Raw genomic sequence first — 12,583 nt, forward strand, 5'->3', positions numbered from 1 at the left:
GATGGTTATCCTCTTCTTAATTGATATCAATAATCACCTGATGGTTATCCTCCAGAATATACATCTAACTCTCTATCGAAAGTTTCCTGTAGATCTCTATCAATCTCTGGTAACACTATTGATGGAGAGGTTTTTGGACGAGAGTATAGAAACTGAACAAGCAGTTATTTTTGAAAAGAAATTCCTAGGTGAGGGGTCCCTTTGTGGACTGAAGGCAAAAGGGACTGTGCCTTAAATACATCCCTTAGTAGAATTGAAACAATCTAAAGAATCTAAAGCCATCCCCTAATCTTAGAACATAACAATATTAATAATAATAGCATTGTCTTCCCCTCTAATCCGCTTTCTTCTTGTAATTTTCATAAATCAAGTCTTTATAATTGGGGAAGTGAGTGATGTACCAATAATACACTTGACTCCAAGCAAACGCTGTTGGGTTTTCTCTTTCATTGCTATACCAAGAAACACAACCACCAAACTTGGTACCAAACACACTCTTTTTCAACTCATTTTGAATTGTCACTCTCCAGCTATTATATGCTTCTGGTTTCACCACGACTGATTTTTTTTCACCCTTGATTACAGGTTTGGCAACTTTGATGTAGTAATCAATGGCATTTTCAAGCGCCATAACCACTGATGAATGGCCAGTTCCGCTGTTTGGTCCACCAATTAGAAACAAATTGGGGACGTCCTTGACCAAAATGGTACGATATGCAGTTGTACCTTCATTTGCCCATAAATCTGATACGGTGACTCCAGTTGTGGTTTTGGCTGGCAATTTACCTGATTTGTGAAGATCATACCCGGTACAAGCAACGATTATATCCGCTTTCACGAACTTACCGTCATCCAAAACAACACCATCTTTGACTACTTCCTTAATACCCGAGTAAGCGAGGGTGAGACGTGGGTCATGCAATGTTGGAACATATTGATAATCGAGAATCATTCTTTTGCACCCAACCTTGAAATTTGGCATTAGCATATCCCAATATTGCTTGGGTGCTGTCAGATGAATATAATCAACAGACCGTTGGGTTAATCGTTTTCTAAAAAATCTAGCGAAGAAACCATCGCCTTTGAACAAGGGGAATCTAATTTCGGAAACAAAGACCAAAAACCAACGCACCAACATTAAACCATAATAGTGGAAACTCATCAAATGATAAAGCTTGAGTAGAAAAGAGGGGACTGGTGGCATGATATAGTGCTTTGAGCGAAAAACTTGAGTTAAAGAGCCAACGTTATATTGCGGATCATTTAGCAAAGCCGGGACAACTTGAACAGCTGAGCACCCATTGCCAACAACAACAACATCTTTACCTTTAAAATCAACTGAATGATCCCATACTGCCGAGTGCATGTATTTGCCACCAAAGCTGTCAAGCCCAGGTGTATCAAGATTACGTGGAAGAACCAACCCACCACGACATGACACAACCAATTTACAAGTATGTTCAATCTTTTGCCCCGTCTTGAGATCATGTGAGCTCAATGTCCACAAGCCAGTCTTTTCATTGTAGTCAAATAAATCAACTGATGTTTTGAATCTAGCCTTTTCTTTCAAATTGTATTCGTCAACTATTCTCAATAAATATTCCTCCATTTCGTATTGTGGGGGCTGCACTTTACTCCAATTTGTTGCCAATGAATGTGAAAAACTGTACCAAATGGCTGGTATGTCTGATGCGCAACCAGGATAAGTGTTGGCCCACCAAGTGCCACCAAAATTTTCATGCTTGTCAAATATTACGAAATCAGTCTCCTTCAATTCTTCGATTGTCTTTATTGCCGCTCCAATCCCACCAAAACCAGCCCCAACAATGGCAATTTTGGAGGACGTGTGAATTGTGGGTAAAGAAGAGTCGATGGGTTTACCTGTTGCTATACCCAATGCAATAAGTTCATCGTCGTACTTGGCTCTAAACTTGGTTGGGCTCTCATGTGATTCTTTAGTTAAAGTTATGGTCGACATGATGTGGAAAGTTTTGTGGATGAATATATTTCGAGATGTTGTTATATCGAGGAGTATTTCGAGATGTGTATATATATATATATATATATATTAATCATGATGGGATAACTTTATTCATCCCCCCACCCTTTGTCTTTCCTTATCATTGGAAAGAGAATTAAACTTTGTGTGCGTGTGGGGAGGAGAAGTTATGAATGTGAGAAATAACGGAGTTGTTTTGTGTTCGGAGTTAGCAATGAATGAGGGGAGAGATATAGACAAGACTAGATAAAATGCGGACTTAAAGTAAGGGGTATTAATACCAATCTCCACTTGATATTGCACGAAACGAATGGGGGTTTCACACCCACTCTGACACACCCACGTCAATTGGGGTTAACCCACCCAACGAATGAGAATGGAGATCATCAGCTCCAATGGTATGCCAAGATCAAAACTATCTTCCTAATATCAACTACGAAGACAGTACAGTTTTGATTCACCCCCATCTAAGCAATATGTTTCTCAAATGAGATCAATTTCCGACGACAACTAGACAAACTATGCCATTCAAGTTTTTGAACACATTTGAGGTAATAAATGTTATACCCAGATGATGATCGATGTCGACTAATGAGGGAGTTTAGCTCATCGAAAGTGTTTTCTTTTTCTTAATAACAACTTGTAGACACGTAGCAACCTCCATTGTATTTCCTTCCTCGAGGCCAGTCTGTGACTGTTCTTCTTTTGCTCGTACGTGGCCAGATTCCAAAGTACGAGATTGTGTTATCAAACAAAGCTTGTTCTTCTCAATAGAGCGAAGAAAAAGTGAAAAAAAAAAAATAGAAAATAGCTAACAGATTCCAGCTCAAGACACCCCCGGAATCCATTGAGTGCTTTCTCTTCACTTTTGTTTGATATCACACACATCCAATATGGACCCGGAATCTAATAAAAGAAGTAGAGACGAGTTTGAAGAACAATCAGGATACGTCAATGAGTCTCGTTTCCCACCTCAACAACAAAGTTTCTCTTACGAGTCCAAGCGACAACGTATTGATCCAGCACAAGAATTAATCAACAATGTGTGTAAAGACATTAGGAGATTGGGTGAAAACTCAAACGTCGCCACCCAGATTGATGATGTCAACTATATATCCAATCCTATAGTTGCTGAATTTGAAAAGATTGAGAGCCTTCGAAATGCCATCTTGTCAACCATGTATGCCCTTATCATTGAGCAACCACACAAGATTAGTGCCCTTAGTAACTTGGTATTCATTTGTAATGCCAAAAATTTTGTTATTGCCAAGTATGTGGTTGAATATTTGCACACAAAGATGCAGTTGTTGTTAGATTCAATTGGTGGTGAGGTTCAAGAAGATATTTCACGGGAGCATGCCGGTGTTTTCAATAATATCAAAAGTATCTTGAAATTTTTTGGAGCCATATCACCCATTGTTGAAGATTATTCAGTCATTAATGTGTTGAAGCAATTTTTACAATTTGCCATTGACATGCAAAGTGAATCCGACAAGAGAAATGGTATTGCTCAAGAGATTTACTACAATGTATTGATTGCAACGCCATACTTGTTGAGCAACGACAAGAGTGAGGAATTGCATGGGTATTTGAATGATATTATTGAACTTGCTGACAAGTTCCCCATCATTGAACCGGAATCGAACATCTTGATTCAACCATTTGACAACAAGATGGACAACCTTGAAATCCCATACCAACCTAAAAAGATGGTAAACTTGATCTTACCTGCATTGAAGCAATTGCAAGCTGAAGATTGGCAATTGAAGCTCTTTCTTGACTTTGAACCATTTTTGGAGCCAGTTTTGAAGACAATTTTGGACAGTAATGCCATTTCAAAAGACATTGTTAAACATAAATTACCTCAATTATCATTACCTTCAATGGAAAAGATGAACATTTACAAACCACGTAATGAAGATAGTATTGACCGTATATGGCAGCAAAATTCACGTGTTTTGCTTCAAGTTTACAATCAAGGTACTGAATTTGAAACAGTTCCGACTATTGAATCATATATTGGGTTATTTTTCAAGGATTTATCATTTGATATATTAACCAATTTATCATTCAACAAGACCGAAGCATCAATACAGTTGTCTATTTTGGATTTATTCTTCAACAAAGAATTGTTTAGTCCCATGGGCACATCAATTAATGAATTGACTGAAATTCACCACAAAAATCGTACTGGAGAAAACGCCACTCCGTTATCGACTTGGAAAATCGAGGATATTGCTGTTGAGAGTATCTTGACCATGATTTTCCAGTTACCACACACTTTGCATCGGGAGATTTATTATTACACAGTTTTGATCTCGTGTTGTAAAGAAAGTCCTGAATCAATGGCTCCTGTTTTCGGTAGAGCCATTCGTTATTTTTATAATAATTTACAAACGTTGGATTTCGAGTTGAAGATTCGATTCTTGGACTGGATGACTACCCAAATTTCCAATTTTGAATTTAGTTGGAAATGGGATGAATGGGTTCAAGACTCACAAGAATTTTCCAAATTGAAATATCATCCGAAAAAGAATTTTATCAAGAATTTGATTGCCAAGGAGATTAGATTATCCAATAAAAAGCGAATCAAGGAGAGTTTTATTGACGTTGTTGATGATGAAGTGGTTCCATTTGAAGAGTTTTATCAGTATTTGGATATATCAGTGGTGCGCAATGCCAGAGATTATATCATTAATTACGACTCTGCCTTGTATGGCGACTCAGAAGAAATTAGAACCAAGATCACCGAAATGTATGATGCCAAGCAAGCAACATTGGCAACTAAAAGTAACGTTAGTTTCCAAGATGAGATTTTTTACAATTTCACCAATCCTGAATTACCATTGAGTAATGTTGCTTCTCAAGTTTATGAATTTCTTGTATCACATTACAAGAGTAATAAAGAAATGAATGAATTGTACAATTCGGTACTTGAACAAATACAGCAAGTGCAAAGTGGCCAATTAGATGCCATGGTTTCGGTTGACATCCCCAACCCTGTCAAGTTTGTCATCAATTTATTTTTTCAAACGTATGCATATATTGGATCGAGATCAATTTACTCTGAAGTGAGTATTTTGGATCGAGATGTTGATAAATTGAAATTTCTTAGTGGACAACCAATAACTTCTGCCAAAAAAGTGGCCAACCCTGATGATGAGTTTGAAAAATTATACTTGTCTGATGATGAAGTCACCAATAGACAAAATTGGATCATTGATGCTATTTTCAGAATCTGGGTTCATCAATCACAAGTCATCTTTTTGATTTTAGAATACTTGATTGAGTTTGAGATTTTGGACCCAAAATACCTCATTGACAAAGCATTCAAGACAAATTTAATCATTGATAATGTATCATGTATTGAGTCAGTGAATCGAATATTGGAAACGTCAAAACCACCAGTTTTGAAACAATTGATGATTGAAATTTTCACAATTGTTGTTTCTAAGCTCAATGAGTTGGATTTGGGTGTTGATGATGTTGTGCATATCGACGAATTGAATGAGGATAATTCCAGTGAAGTTGACAAACAATGGCTATTTTATGAGTATTTGGGATTACTCAAGTCATATTTTAGAAAATATATCAAGAACCAAGCTGAAGCTAATGGGGAGGAGGTATTGCAGGATATCAAGAATGTGTTTAATGGGTTGGAAAATATACCTGCTAGAATCGAGATTCTTGGTTGGTTTAAGGAGATTTCATAGGGTGTAGAAAAAGGTGTAGTTTTTCAGTAACACAAAGAAAGAGAATAAAAAGTAATTTCGCAGGATTCCTTCAATTATCTCTCCACTTTGGAACCACCGTTTAACCTGACCAAGCACTCAGCATGACATTGGAGAACCACAAGAATGATAAAACATTAGCCATTGAAGTTAATGACCTCACATACGAATTCCCACGCGGGAATAATAACAACAACAATACCCCCAAGATTGGGTTACAAGACATCCTGCTTCAAATACCATGGGGCACGACAAACTTGATAATTGGACCCAATGGAGCTGGTAAATCAACGTTATTACGTATATTGGCGGGCAAGACACTAATCAAAAAAGGGAAATTGAAAATTGGTGGATTTGATCCATTTGAATTCTCCACTACAACATTATCGACCTCATCTACTGGTGAACAGCGTCATCATAATGCCGATATCAACAACTACATTACATATTTAGGAACTGAATGGATCACAAATTCAGTCATTAAACGAGATATTCCGGTAAATTTACTTATTTCATCCGTAGGAGGTGATGTTTATACCGATAGGAGGAATTTACTAATTGATATATTGGACATTGATCCTTCATGGTCAATGATTAATTTATCTGATGGAGAAAGGAGACGAGTACAAATTGCTATGGGATTAATCAAACCGTGGAAATTGCTTTTACTTGATGAAGTGACGATTGATTTGGATGTTGTTGTACGACTGAAGTTGTTGAGTTATTTGAAGCTGGAATGTATTGAGCGTAATTGTACTACTGTTTATGCTACGCATATTTTCGATGGGTTGGGTAATACATGGTGTGATCGGTTGTTGCATATTGATTCTGGGTTATTGTTGAATGATATCAAGATGGATCAGGTTGAATTTAGCAACAATGAAGTTAAAGGTGAAGGTGAAGAGGTTGCTATTGGGCAAGATAAGATTGTTATTAACAAATCTAATACTTTACATCCATTGGCATTGTTTTGGTTATCGCAAGATTTACAGAGACGTGGTCTGAGACAAGATGAACAGGAGAAATTGCGCAAGAGACATAATGATTGGATCAATTCACGAGATGGGTCGTATTTCGATGCTAGTGATGATAAATTAAAGCAGTATTTCAAAACTACTCGAAGTGAGAGGTAATGTTGAGACAAAAGGGAGGCGTGTGTAGCTACACCTCTTTGAATTCTAATAATTTTGTATAATCTAGTATAATTACGTACGTGATTAATACATGCAAGAAAAAATTAATATCAGCCAAACATAGTATGCAATTTTCGATTAGTTGGGTTTTGCAGCTTCCATTAATTGGTTTTGGCGACTTCCATCTCCAATTGACGTTCCAATGTTAAGAACTGGGAAAGCGATTCATAATATTTGGCTCTTTGTTCCATTAAATATACTTGGCGATGCAACTCAACCTCATCAATTGACAGTGGTGGCCATAGGGGGTATGCATTACTAGGTTGATTGGTACTATTTTGCAACTGGCCAGTAGAAGCACGCGGACTTTGCTCAATAAAGGAACTCTTTTCAGCAATGATTAAGTTATCATGGCGTTGTTGTTTGATTGGAGATACATTTTCTTCATCAGCTTTTATCGATGATATCTTGTTTACTTTTCTTTTTAAATTTTGTGAATTTATAGCTGGTGTTGGTGAAGTAGCTGCACGCTTTTTGATATTACGCAAATCATTAGTTGGCTTTATTGGTGATGAAGTAGTCGATAGCTTGTTATTTCGTAACATGGCCGTTACGTTGTTGTTGTTGTTGTTGTTGTTGTAGTTGTTGGTCCTATTGTTGATAATATTTGTTGATGTTTCCTGGAGAGGTAAAGTGCCTTTTCTTGTGGTGTTACCGTTGTTGTTGCTAGTGGATCGTATAAAAAATTGATATGCTGTGGTATCGGAGTGAATGCTTCTGATACCTTCCATGGTATTTGTTTTGTAAGTTGAAGTTGAGGTTTCGACAAGTTCCTTCTCTAGTAGAGTGAGATAGGTTGAATTCAATGGATGGACGAGTGTATGTATGTGTGTTACTAAAGTGTGGGTTGCTAAAACAAAGGTGTTTTTGATCTTTGAAACTTTTTGATGCAAAGTGTAAACACAACACAACCTTTTAAAATTAGAGAATACAAAAGATCAAAAAGAAGTAGAAAAAAAAAAACATGACACAAAATGTTGCGACTTTGATTCTATTACATTTTGGAGTGTATGTTGCAAAAAGACCTACACTACTAGTCAACCAACCAACTCACCAATTATCGATAAGGGGTTACCAAACGATTTACAAGTACCAAGGGGAAAAGCGCCTGTACGTTTGTTTGGTAAACATTACGTTTGCTTCTACACACAAAGCAAGAAGAAATTTTAAGGTAACAAATGGAAAAAGAGGAATAACTTGATTTCACGAGATCTATGCTTACAACATTTGAATGTACAAGTTAAAGTGTGTCGAGCTGAAGTAAGACACCAGACGCTAGGTTTTGGTAGTAGTTCAGAGAAGACTTTTCGGAGTAACCCCTATGAAACAAGGTAGCCAATGGAAAAAGTCACGTGCAGAAAAGCCATTGATCAGGGAACTTGAAATACACCTTCCCTTTGACTTGTTGACTTGTTCTATATGAGTATAGTTGCAGTACTAAGGTAATAGTGTTGTGTTTTTTGAAGTTAGTTGTAGTAGTAGTAGTAGTAGTAGTAGTATTAATACAAAAAGTAGTGTCCAATGTGTCAAAAAGAGAGACAGTAACATAGAAAGGGGAGAAGGCGTAAAAAACAAAAAACAGAAAACAACAACAACAACAACAGTCTGTCAAACTAAACCTAGTCAAAATTATTATAATTGATAATAACGATACGTTATACTTTTTGACAGATACCAACACACTTACTCACAATTTATAATCACTATATTACCATACTTAAACAATAGGATTATACACACACGCACACATTCACATACACGCACAGAGAAAGAGAGAGATCGTAAGTCTATCTCCTATTAAATTGATTAGTACAAATGTTCAAGTTCAAAAATAAACTCAAGTTTGGGTCTTCAAATGATAAGCAGCAGCTGCAGCAGCTGCAGCAATCACTGAGTCACAATCATCATCATGTATCTGGCAATGGATCAGTAGAATCAACACCACCACCTCCTGCATCAACAACCTCTAATGATGTGTTACTGACACCAAAGAGAACTCCTTCTGACTCGAGAAGGACTATATCTGTCAATCAAGTTAGCAATGATGTGTCCAAGCTATCAGTCAAGGATGATTCACCTGACAAACAGTCGACTTTGCATAGTAGTGCCAGTAGTGGAAGGAACGTGTCTTCTTCGGGTGACAACAATACTGATAACCAAATTTCACCACAAGCAGGGGTTTTGCAACCAACAACTACTGATTCGAACATCACTACAGACTCATCAAATTACAACAATGGCTCTCCCTCTTCATCGCATCCAACCTCAGTGGGTCAGGCAACGTCTGCCGCTTCTAACTCTAATGACACCACAAATGCAGCAGCTGCAACGGGAGCTACTGCATCCCCCGGCTTACTCACGGTTAAAATATATGGTTCACAAAATATCCAATTACCTATAAAGATAAACAACAACAAACAGATTTTACATGCATTGGCTATAAATTCAAGTAGTGAAAGCGTTGGACAACAATTGATGAAAAATATGGCAACTGTAGAAAAGGAAAATGATGTGGGTGAATTTATACAAGGTGCAAATGCCACAAAATTATTGCCATCGATAATCACAATCCCCAAATCAGAAAATCTAGTCAAGTCATTGCTTTACTTGACCATTGAGTTTGAGAATAACGTTTTGGTTATTGAGCCACAAAAGGGTACAGTTAATCAATCGACTTGGAATCAAGTTGTTTCCTTTGATGTTACAAATAAGTCACTGAGCATCAATAGTAACTCCCAGTTTTTAAATTTGAACCTATTCATGAGATTACCCAACGTGTTGATCCCAGACTCCGAGAAACATCGCAACAAGCAGTTATTTACAAATTATCAGGTCGATAGTGCTAACAAATCAATGACATCAAACTCATCAAACACATCATCAAGTTCACAAGTCAACATCGGAGATTTGCTTATCGGTACAATCAAATTACCATTGAATACAAGATCACACACTCAGCAAGTGAGATTAATGCACCATGAATATTTGAAATTCACCAACTACAATGCAGTCCTTCTGGATGCAATACGTCAGGATATGGGTGAAATTATGTTGACTATAGAGTATAAACCGTTAACCAAAAAGCATCTTTCAATTGATGATTTCGACTTGTTGAAAGTCATTGGTAAAGGATCGTTTGGGAAAGTTATGCAAGTGGTTAAAAAGGATACCAAACAAATTTATGCTTTAAAGACATTGAGAAAACAACACATTGTATCTAGACTGGAAGTCACCCATACCTTGGCTGAACGAACAGTGTTGGCTAGGATTACCAACCCTTTCATTGTTCCTTTAAAATTCTCATTCCAATCACCCGAAAAATTGTACCTTGTACTTTCATTCATCAATGGAGGAGAATTGTTTTGGCATTTACAAAGAGAAGGCAAATTCAGTATGGATAGATCTCGATTCTACATTGCTGAATTGTTGACTGCATTGGAGAGTTTGCACGAATTGAATGTCATTTATCGAGATTTGAAACCAGAAAATATCTTGCTTGATTATCAAGGACATATTGCTCTTTGTGACTTTGGTTTATGTAAGCTAAACATGAGCAATGATGACAAGACAAATACATTTTGTGGTACGCCAGAATACCTTGCACCTGAACTTTTATTGAACCAGGGTTACACTAGAAGTGTTGATTGGTGGACATTAGGTACTTTGTTGTACGAAATGTTGACTGGGTTACCACCATTTTATGATTCTGATGTGCCTACAATGTACAAGAAAATCTTGCAAAACCCATTGCGATTCCCCCCATTTTTGGAAAATACCGATGCTCAAGATTTATTGATTAAATTGTTGCAAAAAGATCCTCAATATCGATTAAATGATGCACAAGCTATCAAGAATCATCCTTTCTTCAAAGACATTGATTGGAATAAATTGCTAAACAAGAGTTATTTACCTCCTTTTAAACCAAATGTTGAAAATTTGTTAGATACGTCAAATTTCGATCAAGATTTCACAAATGAAAAGCCTCAAGATTCAGTTGTTGATGATTTCTTGACTGAAAGTGTACAAAAACAATTTGGAGGATGGACTTATAATGGTGATAATGTGCTATGAAGTGTATGGGAAGCGAAGCGAAGCGAATGTGTAGGGGTATAGTGTTGTAACGAATGAATGGAAGGAATCAGTGAATGCAGTAGTGTAGGTTAGACTTGATTTCTCTGTGAGACGGGCTACAAATAAGGTGTAAATGATACATGTGTATGATACATGTGTATGATACATGTGTATGATTAAGCAACCTGTCAATACTATAATGTCCTAAACCAAATCAAACTACTTCATCTATACAAATCCCTCACCCCACCAAACTCAATGTTTATTAGCAGCATTGTAATAAGTAGCACCACTACGTCCAGGGAAACTCAGATCAATTTTCTTGTTAGACTTGTGACCCTTTTCCAATGGTGCTTTTGGGTTCCATGCTGCATATTCACCTCTAGCCACTTTAGCATCTTGATTCTGTTTGAAGATCTGGTATTGTGGGTTTAAATTCTGTGGGTCGGTGTTGTTTATATCAACAACTGTGGGCTTGATGGTGTAGAGATTTGGTGGTGGTTGTTGATGCTGTTGTGAAGAGGAGGAGGAGGACCCTTGTTGAGGCGGTGGTGGTGGGTAGTTGGAATAGTTGGAGTAGTCTCCAGGTGGCGGTTGTTGTGCGTAGTTTGGGGCACCCATAGGTGCAGCAAATTGACCATGGGAATCATGGTTGTCTGAGTACGGGTTTTGAAAACCTTGGATATCTTCATATGCTGGTGGTGCATCATTGGGTAAATTGTTGTTGTGGCTGCTGCTGCCCATTTGTGCTGCTTGTTGTTCTTCAAGAGCGTATTTCTGTCTTAACTTTTCCTTTTCGTCGGACATGCTGTACTGGATCTAAGATGATTGATAATAAAGTCTGTAATGTTTTTTGCAATTGTTGTTTGACCCACGAGGTATGTGTGTTTCAATTTCGCAAGATTGCGGCTTCGTCATTTGTGTCATACAAATATCAAAACGTTAATGTCGCAAATGGTTAGTGGCTCTTCTTGCGACATTGGAAAATTTTATTCCAAAAATTATTTTGAAAAATTTATACCGTTTAAGCCAAATCTCAATCAACAGTTGAACCTCATCTATTCCTATACATTTTTAGTGTCGTTACGATGTTCAACACAACTAGATCAGCTATCACAAACCTAGCGCAGGTTTCACTAACACTCATACGTTTCAAAAGACAATCAACCACCGCCAATCAATTAAATGCATCAACGCAAAAAATTGTTAATCAACTATCAGTCTTATCAGCCAGTAGGAAACAACCACAATTGCTCAAATTATGCAATGAAGATTTAATCAAACATAGAACCATTATGAATGCATGGAAATTGATTCAACGTAAAAAACAACAAAAGCAGCAACATCAATTAGATTTACAATACAAGAGTATACGTAATGCCATGGAAGATTTGAAGCTGACGAGTCCAGCATTATTTGAAATGGCTAATGCCAAAAGTAAATTGAAGTTTACTACTTTCCCTATTGAAATGAGAGTTCCTACTGATTATCCACCTACAAAGCCTTGGGTACATGCTTATTCACCAAAGAAGTAGATGCATCAAACCTCAATGAGTAATATGTTTACATTGTACATAGAATTTGAATAA

The 12,583-nt window shown here is 37.1% G+C and overlaps 7 protein-coding genes across 7 annotated transcripts; 4 read left to right on the plus strand and 3 right to left on the minus strand. All coding sequences in view use genetic code 12, as the record gives it.

Annotated features, from left to right (window-relative positions):
- Positions 1 to 334: 334 nt before the first annotated feature.
- On the minus strand, positions 335 to 1,978 carry CPAR2_207130 (flavin-containing monooxygenase; the record flags this gene model as incomplete). Its single annotated transcript, XM_036809620.1, has 1 exon — positions 335 to 1,978. The coding sequence occupies one exon, from the start codon at positions 1,976 to 1,978 to the stop codon at positions 335 to 337; it is 1,644 nt and encodes a 547-aa protein (XP_036666239.1).
- Positions 1,979 to 2,892: 914 nt separating this feature from the next.
- On the plus strand, positions 2,893 to 5,712 carry GCR3 (Gcr3p; the record flags this gene model as incomplete). The annotated part of the gene is made up of 1 exon (XM_036809621.1): positions 2,893 to 5,712. The coding sequence occupies one exon, from the start codon at positions 2,893 to 2,895 to the stop codon at positions 5,710 to 5,712; it is 2,820 nt and encodes a 939-aa protein (XP_036666240.1).
- A 122-nt stretch (positions 5,713 to 5,834) lies between these two features.
- CAF16 (putative ATP-binding cassette family ATPase) lies at positions 5,835 to 6,863 on the plus strand (the record flags this gene model as incomplete). The annotated part of the gene is made up of 1 exon (XM_036809622.1): positions 5,835 to 6,863. The coding sequence occupies one exon, from the start codon at positions 5,835 to 5,837 to the stop codon at positions 6,861 to 6,863; it is 1,029 nt and encodes a 342-aa protein (XP_036666241.1).
- Positions 6,864 to 7,024: 161 nt separating this feature from the next.
- CPAR2_207160 (uncharacterized protein) lies at positions 7,025 to 7,654 on the minus strand (the record flags this gene model as incomplete). Its single annotated transcript, XM_036809624.1, has 1 exon — positions 7,025 to 7,654. The coding sequence occupies one exon, from the start codon at positions 7,652 to 7,654 to the stop codon at positions 7,025 to 7,027; it is 630 nt and encodes a 209-aa protein (XP_036666242.1).
- A 1,084-nt stretch (positions 7,655 to 8,738) lies between these two features.
- CPAR2_207170 (serine/threonine protein kinase) lies at positions 8,739 to 10,994 on the plus strand (the record flags this gene model as incomplete). The annotated part of the gene is made up of 1 exon (XM_036809625.1): positions 8,739 to 10,994. The coding sequence occupies one exon, from the start codon at positions 8,739 to 8,741 to the stop codon at positions 10,992 to 10,994; it is 2,256 nt and encodes a 751-aa protein (XP_036666243.1).
- Positions 10,995 to 11,249: 255 nt separating this feature from the next.
- CPAR2_207180 (uncharacterized protein) lies at positions 11,250 to 11,801 on the minus strand (the record flags this gene model as incomplete). The annotated part of the gene is made up of 1 exon (XM_036809626.1): positions 11,250 to 11,801. One exon carries the CDS (start codon positions 11,799 to 11,801, stop codon positions 11,250 to 11,252), a length of 552 nt encoding a protein of 183 aa, XP_036666244.1.
- A 281-nt stretch (positions 11,802 to 12,082) lies between these two features.
- CPAR2_207190 (mitochondrial 54S ribosomal protein mL40) lies at positions 12,083 to 12,529 on the plus strand (the record flags this gene model as incomplete). The annotated part of the gene is made up of 1 exon (XM_036809627.1): positions 12,083 to 12,529. The coding sequence occupies one exon, from the start codon at positions 12,083 to 12,085 to the stop codon at positions 12,527 to 12,529; it is 447 nt and encodes a 148-aa protein (XP_036666245.1).
- Between the last annotated feature and the right edge of the window lie 54 nt (positions 12,530 to 12,583).

This window comes from Candida parapsilosis, contig 005809 (assembly GCF_000182765.1).
Source record: "Candida parapsilosis strain CDC317 annotated contig 005809".
NCBI lineage: Eukaryota > Fungi > Ascomycota > Pichiomycetes > Serinales > Debaryomycetaceae > Lodderomyces > Lodderomyces parapsilosis.